Raw genomic sequence first — 16,103 nt, 5'->3', positions numbered from 1 at the left:
CAGATTCGTCAATATAGTAAAATGGGTTATTTAGCAAATAGTTTTGTAAAACAAACATAAATTGATTTTTATCATTTTTTAAAACTGAGATATTTGACGGCAGAGTGTTAAATAGCTTGACACCTGAATAATACACCCCTCTCTGATAGGATGATAAATGTGATGAAAGTATATGAAGGTGGTCATTCCTTCTTGTACCAATCATATATACAGAGTTACTGGTCTGAAACTTATCCGAATTGTTAATAACAGATATCATCAGTGAGAGCAAATATACACATGGGATTGTAGTATGCCACACTTCTTAAATAGGCCTCTACATGTATGAGTTGGGCCCACCCCCATCATTATTCTTATTATTTTCTTTTGTATAACAAAGACCTTATGACTGTCTGATGTATTTCACCAGTATATTCCATGTTTCACCAATGAATGATAATACGCATAATATACAGCTTCAAGACTATTAATATTTAAGATAATTTTTGCATTAGAAAACAAACTGTGCTCAACTTATGAAGCGAAAAATCTATATGTCCCTTACAAGTCAGATGATTGTCCAGCTACAAACCAAGAATTTTTATTGTTTCTACTTCTTTCAGCGTTTTCATAAAAAACAATATATGTAGAGGGTAGCTCGTAGCTGCTGTTGGGGTGAATTTTGTCATTTTTGTTTTATCCAGATTTAACACAAATTGATTATTTTGAAACCATATAGACATATGATTAAAAACAATAGCCAGTTTTATTTTTAAATTATAATAGTCTTTAGCTGTGCAAAGAATACTAGTGTCATCTGCAAACATAATAACTCCAGAAATTTTACTTATTTCAAGGGGGAAATCATTTATGATTATATTAAAGAGTAAGGGTCCCAACACCGATCCCTGAGGCACACCACATCCCACAATTTCCCAGTTGGAATAATATTTAATATTTATATAATTTAATTCCACTCTTTGCCTCCTATATTGGAGGTAAGATTTGAACCATTGCAATAATACACCCTGCACTCCATAGTACTGCAGTTTCATTAATAGCAGATCATGATTAATGCAGTCAAAGACCTTGGCTATATCACAAAATATACCGGTTACATACTTTTCTCTATTCCAAGCTGTAAGTATTACATTGGTTAATTTATAAATAGCATCTTCAGTTGATAATCCCTTTTGGAATCCATACAGCTCTGAAAGTAATATTTTATGTTTTGCGATATGATCATTGAGTCTTCTAAAAATTGCTGTTTCAAATACTTTTGCAAACCCAGTTACTATAGATATTGGCCTGTAGTTACTAATAACTGCCTTTTCCCCTTTTTTTTATACTGGCTTAATAATTGCATATTTTAATCTTTCTGGATATAGACCCATGGTTAATGACTTATTAATTACATAAGTTAGAGGTTTACTAATTTGTTGTCTGCACAGTTTTATAATTTTGTTTGTTACACCATCATACCCTGAAGAGTTTTTTTATTTTAATTTGCTAATTATACTAATTATTTCCTCTTCTGCAACTAAATTAAGATTCGTATCTGGAATACCATTTGGGAAATGGGAATGCAAGTTTGACATTGCAGCATAAACATTAGTTTTTTTAATATTGTAACGTGTTATTTCAGCGACAACGAAATCCCAGACAGGCCATTGCCTGGGAATGCCTTGGGCAACAAACATGTTTCCCCAGAGATGGAAGGTTCGTTGCGTAACAACGAATTGTCGAAACAGCAGGAACCGAACTGTTCCAAATGCGTTCTATCCGGTACGGAACACCTACATAAGGGGGTTGAATGCATTCGCCGAGTCTGTCTTGAGACAGTTGCCGCTGAAGATCAAAGCATGCAGTTGAAGTAGAAGATAGAAGTATTGAAGCATGGAATCGCAGAAGCAGTTGAAGTGATACTAATTGTATTAGATTGTATAAGAGTGAGCGTTCAATAAATATTCGCTAAATCTGAGACCCACGTGAAGTTATTTGTTGCGCTGCATAGGCAACACGCGGCAACTGGTGTCAGAAGTGGGATTAGTTCAGATTAATCTGATTGAATTTAGAAGTAGTATTGAATCTACACATGTGATTAAGACGAACACACCATGGACATACAGCAGATGATGGAACTCCTGCTGAAGGAAATCAGAGCTGACCAGGCAAAGGCAGATGTCAGACATGAACAAATGATGGCCGATTAGAGAGCCTGGCAGGAAAGGATGGCTGCCACACAAGAAAAGATGAATGCCAATACGAAAGCATGGACATGAAGACGGTGGCGTGCTGAGAAATGACAGAGGCGCATCTAGAAGAGTAAAAGCCGACCTCACTGGACAGGAAACCTGAGGCGGCAGAGCATCAAGAAGTCCCCATAGAAGACGCCAAAGTAGTGCCGGTCAGAAAACTGAGGAAGAAACGGCATAGGGACAGAATCCCAGCTGCGGAAAAGAAGGAGGAACAGACCCAGGGTCAGGGTGGGTACTGGAAACGAGTAGCCGTCACCTGCAGAGGTATGGGCAGACAACAGCAGACAACGCAAACCGACCGGAAGGTGTCTCATCGCGCAACAGTGGCACGACACATGAGAGACATCTTCAGGCCGAACACGACCCACTGTGCAAAAGTGGCATGATGTAAGGAAAATGCAGCCAGGAAATATCAGACCAGGGACAACTTGGTACGAGGAACCCCGAAAAGACGCATGCATGGAAGGAGACAAATGATGCACCAGGAAGGCACAAATCTAACCAGGAAGTGAGAACTCAAGGAGCAGCTACAGCATGGAAGAGAGATGACAAGCCATGGGAGGTACAGGAAGACCATTGGGCTGGAAATTGTGAAGCGAGCAGTAGGAATTCCCAGCGGGTGGCAGAAAATCAGGAATTGGACCCTGTGGAGTGGTCGACCCCCTCTGAAACGAAAAAAGAAAAAAAAAAAGACAGTGCACCTGGGAGGAACCTGTAATACAGAAGCACTGTCCTCTCCAGCTAGAATGAGTGAATGAGCGATGAATGAATGTGAGATGACGGAATCAACAACCGCTGGACCATGGAAGTGCTCGGGGCAAGCACTCTGGAAGAAGGGGGGCAGATGGAAGGAAACATCAGGACGAAGGAAGGAGTGGATGCGGTAGAATGAACACCGCAAAAGGACACGCGAAGAATGGCAAGACCGAATGCAGACGTTGCGAGCAGAACACCAAGGAACATCTGAAAGAAAGGAAGAACGGTTAGGCTGTTTGGGGATGAACAACCTTTAGAAGGGAGCAATGTAATGTGTCATTTCAGCGGCAACGAAATCCCAGACAGGCCGTTGCCTGAGAATGCCTTGGGCAACAAATGCGTTTCCCCAGAGATGGAAGGTTCATTGCGTAACAATGGATTGTCGAAACAGCAGAAACCAAATTGTTCCAAATGCTGCGTTCTATCTGGTACAGAACCCGCCTCCATAAGGGGGTTGAATGCATTCACCAAGTCTGTCTTGAGATAGTTGCCTCTGAAGATCAAAGGGTGCAGTTGAAGTAGAAGATTGAAGCATGGAATCACAGAAGCAGTTGAAGTGATACTAATTGTACTAGATTGTGTAAGCGTGAGTGTTCAATAAATATTAGCTAAATCCGAGACCCACGTGAAGTTATTTGTCGCGCTGCATAGGCAACACGTGACAATATTAAGATTTTCAGTTATTGATGTGAAATATTTATTAAAGCTATGAGCAGCTTCATCAATATTTATTTTTTTACTATTATTTTGAAACGTTTGTTGTAGACGTACACATCACATGCTAACAGCACATTCATAGTCAAGGGAATTTAATCTTGAAACCAAAGTAATGTGCCATGTACAGTTGCCAGAAAAACAGTGTTGATATACACTTTTAGCATCTGAAACATTTCTTTCAGTGTTATTGTGTTTCAATCTTTTTTATGTATTCACAGTGGTGCAGCAAATACAGAAACACATTTCAGTGCAAAACTGTGGTTCCATGTGTTTTAGTTGATAAAGTGACTTGTGGGAAGTATTGCAGTATGTGCATGCTGCTATTTAGTGTCCTGAAACTTGTCTTTATTCGTTTGCAACAAAGTTTTTTTATTAGCACATTTTAATTTCTATGACGATTGCAGTGCCTGTGCAGGCAAAGGGATGTACTATATTCTGTCACTCTAATATATGGATCATGGGTTTGAATACCACTCAGGGATGAATGTACGTAAGTATGAGGGGCAGTCAAATGAAAATTGGTCAGAAGCCAAAACATATTAAAGAACATTTCTTACCTCAAAGATAATCTCCAAAACTGGGAGATAAGACAGTCAGTCCCATCCTTGAAGAAGCTTGTGGGCTGTCTACGGAACCACATCTTTACCCAGCCACACATGTCTTTGTCCGATGCAAACTGATGTCCACGAATGTCTCTCTTCAGGTCTCCAAAAATGTGAAAATCACATGGGGAGAGATCTTAGCTGTAGGAGGGATGTTGAAGCACTTCCCAACCAAATCTCTGTAGCATATTCCTCACAGAGTTGGCAGTGTGGGGGCACGCATTATCATGAAGACAGATAATTACGTTCGATAGCATTCCAGGGCGTTTTGACTTTATGGCATGTCTCAGTTTCTGCAAAGTGTCTTCATAGCGCTGTGCACTGATTGTGGCCCCATGCTCGAGAAATTCGACAAGCAGAGGACCCTTTCAGTCGAAGAAGAATGTCATCATCACTTTACTGGATTGTGTGTATGGCTTTGGATTTCTTCGGTGGGGGATAATTCACGTGTTTCCACTGTTGGCTCTGCAGTTTGCTCTTGGGTTCAAAATGATGGCACCAAGTTTCGTCCCCAGTGGCAGTACGGGGCAAAAAAGCATTCTCTTCCTCATGGTATCGTTGCAAGTGACCCAGTGATGCAGCCATTCTCTGAGTCTACTGTTCCTCTGTGAGTTGATGTTGAACCCACTGTGCACAGTTTTTATGGTACAGCAGGTGGTTTGTCACAGTGGCGTGTACATAACCGTGACTTATTCCCATCAAAAGACTAATTTCTTCCACAGTGATCTGTCGGTTTGCCCGGATATGACCATCCAATAACATCAGGAGTGACGACACAATGAGCCTGTTCTGGGCAAGCATCATCTTGCAGCAACACATGTCCCTCTCGGAATCTCTTATGACATGCTGTGTTCACCATAAACAACAGACGTGTGACAGTGAAGTTCTCATCCTCTTCCTTCAGCAGTCAAAAAGTGCACTGCACTTCGCTGTTCTTCTTCACCTGCTTTCATTACTGATGTTGGACAACCACACATAGCGCTAACCTTACTTCCAGTACAATAAACAAATGACTAGTGTGCAAGGGCGCCTTGTCACTGAGCTTTCCCAAGTCCCCACCAGATGTTCGTACCGTAAGCAAATTCCAGTGTTACCAACTTGCATACCATGTGAGTTATGCATGGCGACCCATTTTCATATGAGCGCCCCTTATACATATATATATATATATATGTTTGAATGGGGTACTGGTACTGGCGGAGGACAATCAAATTGGCAGAAATACAACTCATCTCTGAGCACCCTTTCAGCTATTCCAAGAAATTTGGCACATATATGTTTATTGCCTTGACCACAAAAGTTCACAGATGGGCCTAAGCCTTAGCTATTTCAATCCAGTTCTCATCATTACGCCCTCATCGTAGTTATCCATTTAAGTTTCCATCAGGATGTCATCTGATAACCAAGCTTCCTTCATTCTTATGAGATGTGTTATTTAAAGTAATCTGGTATCTTCTATTGTTTTGCTGACCATGTCACATCTTTTACAGAACCCTTTAGTCATAATTTACAGGGCTCCTGAACAGGCTACCTAAGGTACAACTGTGGTGCCAAGAATTATATTCCTGTTTTACTTTGCCTTCCCCTAGTTCTGATATATCCCCCCTCCCCCAGTGAATATCACATTTAAAATATAATAATGTGACATGTGTTTGTAAACCCAGTCCCACAGTATAACAGTAGCATAACCCTAGTAATGTATCCTTAGAAAATCACTTAGTTAGTTAGTTAATTATTGAAGAGGGTGGGTTTCCCCATGCACTTAGACCAGTATTTGTCCATTGTGCTTCCCTCTATGATATTCTACCAGTCTCTATACCCTACCGATAATGGTGCGTATCATCAGTCCCGCCAAGCAAGCGAGTTCGGCCACCTGCTTGGCGGTGTCTATAATGCTTTCCCCATCTGTCAGAGGCCTTATAGACTATTGTTTGGCGGGAAACGTCCTGGAATTTGGCTCAGTGATCTCCTTTGGAGATATGAGGTTCTTTTATGTGCCGTAAAGTTACAACACGGGACACAGCTTAAAGTCCCTTCCGGAGGACTTGTTCCCTGAATTTTTCCGCCCTTAAAAATTCGACGACCTCCCCCGGGTATTTGAACCCGCGTACCACGAGTCATGAGGTGGGAACGTTACCTCTAGAATACGCAGGCCGCTTAGAAAATCACTTACTAAAGAGCAGACATTTTCATACAAATCATTTTATGAACAAGTTTTCACACCAACTACCTTCTCACTTCAGTCTGGTTGTAGATACAATGACATGTAGACCCATTGCTAGGCAACAACTGCAAAATAAACAGCTATAGAACAGCCGTTGCTAAGTAATGGCTCTGTAAATGACAGCCCTGCAACAGACATGCATGGAACATTGGAAGAGATGTTCTCTGTGCGGTCCATGCCGAGACTATATAACGAGGGCCAGCTGCCATTAGAGGGGAGTCTTGAGACTGCAGTGAGATTAGTAGGAGGTTTGTGTGAGATGGCCACCAGCCAGGGAGTCAGTTGGAGCAATGAGTTAATTGTGAGACAGTCACCGGCCAGTAAGGATATGAACATGGAAGCTGAGGAAGCTATAGCTTTGGAAGCTGTTACCAGGCTACAACCATTGAAGATAGAGCAGACTGAGAAGACATAATGCTTGCAGTAGTGAATTGTAGAGTGTGTGAATTAGCGATAGTGCTATAGTTACTTGTAGTTAGGCTGCGCCATAGCTCAAGCGGTTAGTCGCTGGCTTCCCACCATAGCAGCCTGAGTTCGATCCCAGGTCTGGTCAAGTGGGATTTGTGGTGGACAAAGTGGTACTGGGTCGGGTTTTCTCTGAGTACTTCGGTTCCCCTGCCAATCTTCATTCCACCACATTCTCCATCATCATAATCACCCAGGGCAGGCTACAATAGGTCAATCAGTGGCTGCTGTGCTGAGTGGACCCAGTTGGACTCCACCTCCCACTAAGCAAATTAATTAGTTACTTGTAGTTACTGTCTATAAGTGTGTGGTGAATCCACTTACCAATCCAAACCCCATCTTTAGTCACTAGCATCACATGAAAATACATTATCACTATGCACTTTCTGCAACCGGTAAGTCAGATTTCATTTCTTCTTTTCTAGGAATTTACAAATATGTTGACACCTTCTGTCTTGTTGGAGGATTGAATGCACCGAAGAAAATAGGATGTGTTGGCACAGATGGGATTGAAAGACCACAGCTTATTAAGGTAGAATACTTATTTAATATTACTCATAAAACAAAAAAAAACAGTCCATGGACTGTAGTTCGCAAGCGAACTCTACCGACAGAGCAACTGCCGCTTGTTGGTGAAGTTAGTGCCAACTTTTTGCGGATAGAGGGTGTCATGTGGTCAGCACAATGGATCCCCATGGCTGTTAATCTTGGTTTTCTAGACCAGAGCCGCTATTTCCTTGAAATAGCTCCTCAATTATCCTCACAAGGCTGAGAGGATCAGGTTCCAGACCCACTACTTCTCAGAAAATCTGGTAGCGCCAGGAAACGAACCCGGGACCTCTGGAACTTTGCCCACTAGACCACAGTACTCATACAAGAGAAAATTTATGTACAAGAGATAGGTAAGGCAGAACTCAGCTCTTTCTCCTAGATATTTGCAAACATCTATATCAGATTCAAAGATGTGTCTGCCTTAATATTAATGGTATTTATTATTTTATTTTGAAGGCTTCATGATTTTTTTTTATTTTGGATTTAGAGATAAAAATATCTGTTGACACTGTGCGCATGTATTTATGAAAACGCCCATGTGGATGAACAATATCTCTTAAAAGATTATGATATGCTGAGCTGTAACATTGTGTAATTCTGTGAATTTCTGCTGAACTGTACGCCATTATGACCTAGAGGATCACACTCTTTATGGTCATCACTTTGAGGACCTTAAATCCAACGTCTCCTAGCATCTTTTCTGTTTTATATAGGTCCTGTCACATCTTTCTTCCCACAGTCCGCCTCCTCCTCTTTCTTTATTTCTTCTTTTTCATATTCTTGTCCTTCGCCGGCTCTTTTCTTTTTAATATTTTCCAATACCTGGCTGAACCATCTTGTTCTAGGTCATCGATAGATTTCTTTCCTTTAAATTTAAATTTTGTTGTCCTCATTCTTCTTGTTTTATCCATTCTTTTCAAACTGCAGGATCATTGTAATCATTTCTCTTTCCACTCTGTCAACAAAGTTTGAAATTAACTCCTCATAAAATTTCATTTGTGATTCTATCCATTCTTGGTTTTCCCTCATTACTTCTAAAATTCATAACCATTTCTTAGATTTTGCCTCTCTTTCTCATAAGAGCTCATGTTTTGGCAATAAATATTAGGATTGGTTTAAAATGTACTGTCAAAGAGCCCATGTTTTAGTGTTAAATTTTAGAATTGGCTTAATATATATACTGTATACATTGTTGTATTTCATTATTTTTATTCTGGGATTTGTATTTTCTTGTTGGTCTCTTTGTTGATTTTCCTTCTGAATTTCTTTCACTTCCCAAATAAATTTGTCCACGTCTATGACCGTCCAAAATCCAACTCCAGGGTCTTCAACGTAGGTGAGGGTAACATCAAGTAGAGTAGCGCCTGTTGCAGTAAAAGCTAAAATAGAGTTGTCTTTGTGCATAACTAATTAAGCATTACTCCATGAAGATGTATGGGGGAGTTGATGTATAGATCCACGTTTTCTTGACTTCAGCACTAGGTGGAGGTGAGTGGTCACCTTCGTGCCCCCCCCCCACTTTACCTCCCCCTGGGGAAAGAGTCCCCAGTATCCATTGGATAGAAGGGTGTGTGGGCCCCGGACCCAGTCTGAACAATGTGGAATAGAGAAAGTTCGTGACCCTGCCGGGACTTGAACTTCAACCCCTTGGTTGTCCATCCCATAGCCAGTCGCTATACTGTCAATGCTGTCCTGGCTTGGGTGATGCACGATGCCGCCATGGAATCTGTAAAGACCAAACAGAAACTCTAAAAATGATAGCTGATGAGACTGGTAACATACCCATCAAACTGGCAGTGAATATGCTTGAAAATGACAAAAGCCATAGAGGGAAGATGAACATATGGCCTTTGCAGAATGTATGGGTGAAATGTAATAGTGATTTATATTGGCCACTTTTGACTGCTGCTTCACATGAAACCAGATATGAACTTGGAAAAACTGAGATTCCCAAAAGTAACATTTCACAGTACCATGGCAACTAGAAGTTTCTCTTTTCATCAACAACTGCTGAGTTGTGTTTTGCATGTAACAGGCATATGCAGTTAGTATATGCATTATTAAGTATTTGTTCAAAAGTGACACATTTGTGCCCACCATATGATATCATTCTTGAAGAGGCTGTGTGATTTGAGAAATATACTGTAACTGTTGTTTTCATAGATAGCATCCAAATTCTTATTCAGAATTTATTTTCCTTCATAAATCACCATTTTATGAGATGCATTCTGATTTCAGGGCAAAGATGATCTACGTCAGGATGCAGTGATGCAGCAAGTATTTACTATATTGAACACACTTCTGAAGAACAACAAGGAGACACAGAAAAGGAAGCTCCTTATCAGAACTTATAAAGTAAGCAAATCCTGGTGAAAGCAGTTGATAGTGGACATTATTACTGTAGGATTGTCATCGTCGTTGTTTGAAGCTGAAGATTGAGGAATGTAGCATTGGGGAAAATTACATAATTTGTGGGTAATAAGTTGAAGTAAGTTTATTATACGCTCAAGGAGTGACATGTAAGGTTACTTATAGTTATGAAAACAAAAGCAGTTGTCATCATTTTCATCAATGAAGAGTTTCAAAGGAAAATATAATTTGGATTATTAAAGAATATTGATAACTGACTACTGTTCACATCTTTAGGAGATAATACTTGTGTGGGGACATCCCACATAGCACGCTGTTTCCACCGGTCTTTTAGACAACACTCACTCCTTAGTGAATATCGCATTGCCGGACATTTCATTCATATTTATACAAGCAAGCACTGCAAATTTCTGCTACTCATTTTCGCTAGCCAATCAGCGCTCTGCAAATTGTTGCTCCTCAAATGCAAGTTTCTCTCCGCCCACCGAGCATTGTATAAAAGGCGGAGCACAAGCTCGCAAGTCGTCAGTTCCACATCAGTCTACAAGCAGTCTACTTCGTATTGCTGCGCCAGGCACGACTGCCTCGGCTGTCCGGCGGTCACACCCGATTCACTGGGCAACTCGGCCGCCTCGATTCGCCGGCGGTCATGCCCGACTCACTGGGCAACTGGCATAGCTGCCACCTCTCCACTCCTGCGACTGCGCTCGTCAAGCAAACATTTTCCAGCAACCAGGCAACTGCCGCACTGTGGCTAGGCAACCGACTCATCTGCCGCGACAGCATTAGTCCACGCACCGCAACCAACATCTCTCTCTACCGGTATACGTAGCGCTACTTCACCGGCCAAACATCCCAGCAGCCAACGGTCCTTTTTAGGACCTACAAACTTTTCTGAAGAAGTGGGTTGTCATCGGAGTAACGACAAAGCCCCACACTTGCAATAAGACTTGTGAAATTGATCAAATGAATGTATAATAATTGATAGATGTAGCTTTTTTTTTTGTGCCTTTTTGCTGATGGAATGCTTCTTGTAATGTACTCCTGTGTTTGTTCTAGTCAACCAGGACTGATATACAAGCAGTGCAAACCACTCTGTAATGTAATGTAAACTGGGAATAGTATACCAATTAATACCATAAGTACAAATGTTGGTGTACAAACAGTGTGGCAACCATGAAGGAAATCATGACTCTAGTAAGAGAACACCTACTGGTGCCTCTGGGTGACATCACCAGCACAATATGAAGTTTGGAAACCAATAACATCACAGTATTTAGGGTTTCTGGGCTAATAGTTCTTCACTAAGGCATTTATATGGATGACAGTAAATGTATCTATATTAAAAGATCAGTGAAATGTGAATTAAAAATTGTCATGTGTCATTGTCTTTAATAAATCATAGCTTTAATGCTGAATTGCTCGAAGCGTGATTGTTAAGTCACTAAATGAAGTTTTGAGACCTGGAACTGGAACTGAGCTGGTAAAGCTGTCACATCAGGATGCATAACTTGAGAGTACAGCAGCAGGCCATATCCTCAGTCTTGCCTGAAGATTTGTACCATGGTAGAGCCAACTGTAATTAAAATTTATGGTGGATTAAAGCAGTTGTTGGTCACAGGCATGTAATAGGGAGCCAGAGGTAAAAATCATAGATTTAGTACACTGCAGTTGAAACCTTGCATTAGTGGGTTAAGACCTTCTAGAAATCTGCAGACCTAACCTGGACCAAAGTGTTTTGCCTTAGTCAGAAGTGTTATACACAATTTTCATGTCATGTATAGAGTTATGTGTAGGAAAATACATGCTGTTTGTTGTGCCACAGTATACATTAATAATATAATAGGTGACTTGTTATACATGGGGGTCTTGTTCCTGAAAATCACCATGTATATCAGAAGTGTGTAAAATGGGAAATGCATTAAATGACCAATGAGCAGGAAGTAACATGAGTGAGTCAAAATGATTGGTTGAGTCAGAGAAACTGGGCATGCACAGCAGCTACTACCATGGCCACAGGTAGGATGTTGAATCTCTTCATGACATTCAAATAAAATGGTGGATGTATGAAAAGCAAATAACAAAAGAATATACAGTAAGAGTCTCCTGCGTGTCATTACTGAGTACATCTGAATGTAATTCCAAGTGGCTTAAAAGTTGGTCACATGAAAAGGAAAAATGTAATCTTGCACTTATTAGAAAAAGGAAAAGTAACCTGATTGTCCAAATTGCCAAAATTCTAACCTGTTCTGAATATTTATATGCTACAATTGTGATTGAGGGTTTGAAATAAGTTTGAATGGATTCAGAGAGTTATAGTGTCTGGGGGGGGGGCAGTTATGTCCACAGATCAGGACTGGTCATCTGAAACAGTCATAAAGTTTCTGTATGTTTGGCCATCTAATTTTATGCTTTCATCGCCTTGTCAATCACCTGTTGTAGGCAGTATAAGTTCAAACTTGCCACCCTGTTCTGCAGAACATTTAATTTGTGCCTTGAGTCTTCGAGACTTTAGAGAAGTTGAAACAATATACTCGTGAAAATGTCTGCCAATACAGTTGTTCAGATAAACATTTTTAAATATTTGATAATCAGTCTGACTACTTTCCAGGCTCTTATCATTACCATAGGTTAGAGCCTCATAATGCCTTAATCTGTCCTCTCAAGAGAGAACAGCTGACCCCAGGACCATGTACAGAGCAGTGGTACACAACAATTTGCCTGATCTAAGTCACTGAGAAGCCTCAAGAAATGCAGCCCAGAACATTTCAGTTGCTCCATGATAGTAGTTCTTCACACATAGCAAACATGTCACTTTCTTCAAGAACACTGCAGTACAGCCACTAACCCATCAAACTGGACATCATAATAATTCTCCTTTCAGGGAGTGGACTGCTTTCAAATTCGCTTAGTGGAAGGATGGAGTCCAACTGGTTCCACTTGGCATGGCGGCCACTGATTGGCCTATTGTACTTGCCCCGTGTGATTATGATGATGGAGAATTTGATGGAATGAAGATTAGCAGGGAAACTGAAGTGCTCGGAGAAAACCCGCCCCAGGGCAACTTTATCCACCACAAATCCCACTTCACCAGACCCGGGATTGAACTTGGGCCACTGTGGTGGGAATGAAGTGCCTAACCACTTGAGCTATGGCATAGCCTACTGGACTGCTTTCAAAGTCATTGACTTGTATTCCCCAAAGGTGCTAGGTCCACATGAACAGTATCTTGCAGCAGTACCATAAAATGAGTGGCCCCATTGTTTTCAGAGTTGATGCAGGAGGATTTAACTTTCCAGGGATGAAATACATTACTAAAAATGTAATTGCTGAAGTAGGAGTATGATTAATAGATTAACTCATGTCTCAGAACTTTTCTGTGTGACTGTGTATGATCTACAGTACGAGTAAATATACATGTAAATCATGAGCATCATCTTCTGCTCTTCTTTCAGTAATGAATGAACTGATGAACTGTTACAGGTGGTTCCCCTGTCGCAGCGAAGTGGAGTTCTAGAGTGGTGTCAGAACACTGAGCCAATGGCTGCATACCTGATTGGGCCAAATAGTGCTCATTGCAGATACTATCCACAAGACCTCACACCCCAAGCCTGCAGGAATGCTATGCTTGTATGTATACTTAATTAGGTTTAGGTGGTAATCCATGCCTTTCCTACCAACTAATCCTAACTACAGCCTGTCAGTGGACTGTACATAATGAAAACTGAAATTCTACAGGTGTACAGGTGTGTCATGTTGTGCATTATTAAATGCACTGTCAGCAATGTTAAATACAGGCAAATTCTGCTATAATATGATCCCTCTTCATTTTTTTACAATGTTTATCTCTGTTTTTGGTGCATTGTTTCATATGATGACACTCATGTTCTTCAGTATTGCAGAAACAAAGCAATTGGATTTGGATTAATGTATGAGGGACAGTCAAATGAAAACGGGTCAGAAGCCAAAACATATTAAAGAACATTTCTTACCTCAAAAGTAATCTCCAAAACTGTTAATACATTTATCCCACTGGGAGATAAGACAGTCAATTCCATCCTTGAAGAAGCTTGTGAACTGTCTATGGAACCACATCTTTACACAGCCACACACGTCTTCGTCTGATGCAAACCGATGTCCACGAATGTCTCTCTTCAGGTCTCCAAAAAATGTGAAAATCACATGGGGAGAGATCTGGGCTGTAGGGGGGATGTTGAAGCACTTCCCAACCAAATCTCTGTAGCATATTCCTCACAGAGTTGGCAGTGTGGGGGCACGCATTATCACGAAGACAGATAATGCCGTTCAATAACATTCTAGGGCGTTTTGACTTTATGGCACATCTCAGTTTCTCATCATCACTTTACTGGATTGTGTGTATGGCTTTGGATTTCTTCGGTGGGGGATAATTCACGTGTTTTCACTGTTGGCTCTGCAGTTTGCTCTTGGGTTCAAAATGATGGCACCAAGTTTCGTCCCCAGTGGCAGTACAGGACAGAAAAGCATACTCTTCCTCATGGTATAGTTGCAAGTGACCCAGTGATGCAGTCATTCTCTGACTGTGAGTCTTCTCTTACTCCGTGAGTTGATGTGGAACCCAATGTGCACAGATTTTGCGGTACAGCAGGTGTTTTGTCACAGTGGCGTGTACGGAACCGTGACTTATTCCCATCAAAAGACTAATTTCTTCTGTCGGTTTGCCCGGATATGACCATCAAACGCAGCAATAACATTCAGGAGTAATGACATGATGAGCCTGTCCTGGGCAGGCATCACCTTGCAGTGACACACGTCCCTCTCAAATCTCTTATGCCATACCAGCACATGCGAACGTGACATGCCGTGTTCGTCGTAAGCAACAGACATGCGATGATGAATTTCTCATCCTCCTACTCCTTCAGCAGTCAAAAAGCACACTACACTTCACTGTTCTTCTTTACCTGACTCCATTACTGATGTTGGATGACCACACACTGTGCTAACCTTACTTCCATCATAATAAACAAACGACTAGCATGCAAGGGCACATTGTCACTGTGCTTTCCCAAGTCCCCACTAAATGTTCGTACCATAAGCAAATTTCAGTGTTACCAAGTTGCGTGCCGTGTGAGTTATGCATGGTGACTCGTTATCATTTGATTGCTCCTTTTATTCTAGGAGCAGTAGCTTCCTATTCCAGGTAAGGAGTGAAATAAGTAACGTCGTTTTGGTTCCCTTTAAAAATTAAATCCTTCATATGATCAGGTGTGAGGTATTCTTAATGAAAATGACAGTTCTGAGGTATGAAGAGTCAATGGATGTTTGAATTATAAATTCTTGTAAAAGGAGAAATATCAAATGGCAAGTGTAAGCTATCTTGGAAATTTTGAAATATATATCACACAGGATTCCATGTTAAGATAATCATTATCTGTATATATAAAATGTTTGGATATATGTCCACTCTTCGCCAATTGGAACAAGTTTGTAGGAACAGTGGTGGAAGCGCCACTTGATGCCCCTATTATAAGCTGCTCACAGGGGATACATGCAAAGCAAATAACTACTGAGAAAATTGTATGAAATGGCATTCACATCAGTGGACACAGAAATTAAATTGCAAGCTGAAAATGCTCTGTACTGTTTCTTGATACATGGTAAGATTTACCATTTGGTCTTATAGCTGTATCCAGATAAGACAAACAAGCCAGGTTATGGGCAACTTTATATTACAGATTCTGCTGAAGCAACAGCAGAACAGCTTGACAGACATTTAACCTTTATCCTATGGTTGTTAGATATATCTAACAGCAAGTAACACTGCTGTGGCCGAATGTTAGATTTATCAAATGCAGTACACCTGCACCCTTTGGGAGTGCTGACGGTTTAATCTTCAGGTTTAAACCACAACAAACCCATGCAAGGTCAAGTCAGTGGTTCATTCCTTAGCTCTGAACAATGACATTGTTTATCACAGTACTGGTTTCGATACTATTTACGTTTAGATATGACTGTTTATGACCTGGTCAGCCAAATAAAGCACAGCTTTGTTTTGAGAACTGAGAAGTAAATATTCATCTGAGCATGCAGATTAGTGCTATCCAGGCTTGCATGGAAGTGGGTCATTGTCAAGGATTGGTTTTCAGTAGCGAATTATCAGTCAGAAAGTCGCTGTCAGATTTTCAATTATTCATTTATAAA

General features: G+C 40.9%; 1 protein-coding gene across 4 annotated transcripts in view; it reads left to right on the top strand.

Moving 5' to 3' along the window:
* The window catches only part of LOC111874905 (serine-protein kinase ATM), a 127,135-nt gene that overhangs the window by 95,941 nt on the left and 15,091 nt on the right, over nucleotides 1–16,103 (top strand). For all 4 annotated transcript variants that reach the window (XM_033755664.1, XM_023870773.2, XM_033755659.1 and 1 more), the window contains 3 exons: nucleotides 7,427–7,533; nucleotides 9,792–9,908; nucleotides 13,407–13,553. In XM_033755664.1, coding sequence (XP_033611555.1) covers nucleotides 7,427–7,533; nucleotides 9,792–9,908; nucleotides 13,407–13,553 — 371 coding nt within the window. The remainder of the gene's footprint in view (nucleotides 1–7,426; nucleotides 7,534–9,791; nucleotides 9,909–13,406; nucleotides 13,554–16,103) is intronic.

Source organism: Cryptotermes secundus, unplaced genomic scaffold (assembly GCF_002891405.2).
Source record: "Cryptotermes secundus unplaced genomic scaffold, Csec_1.0 scaffold308, whole genome shotgun sequence".
In the NCBI taxonomy this organism is placed as follows: domain Eukaryota; kingdom Metazoa; phylum Arthropoda; class Insecta; order Blattodea; family Kalotermitidae; genus Cryptotermes; species Cryptotermes secundus.
The sequence above is the reverse complement of the archived record's forward strand: the minus strand, read 5'-3'. Positions and strand labels throughout refer to the sequence as shown.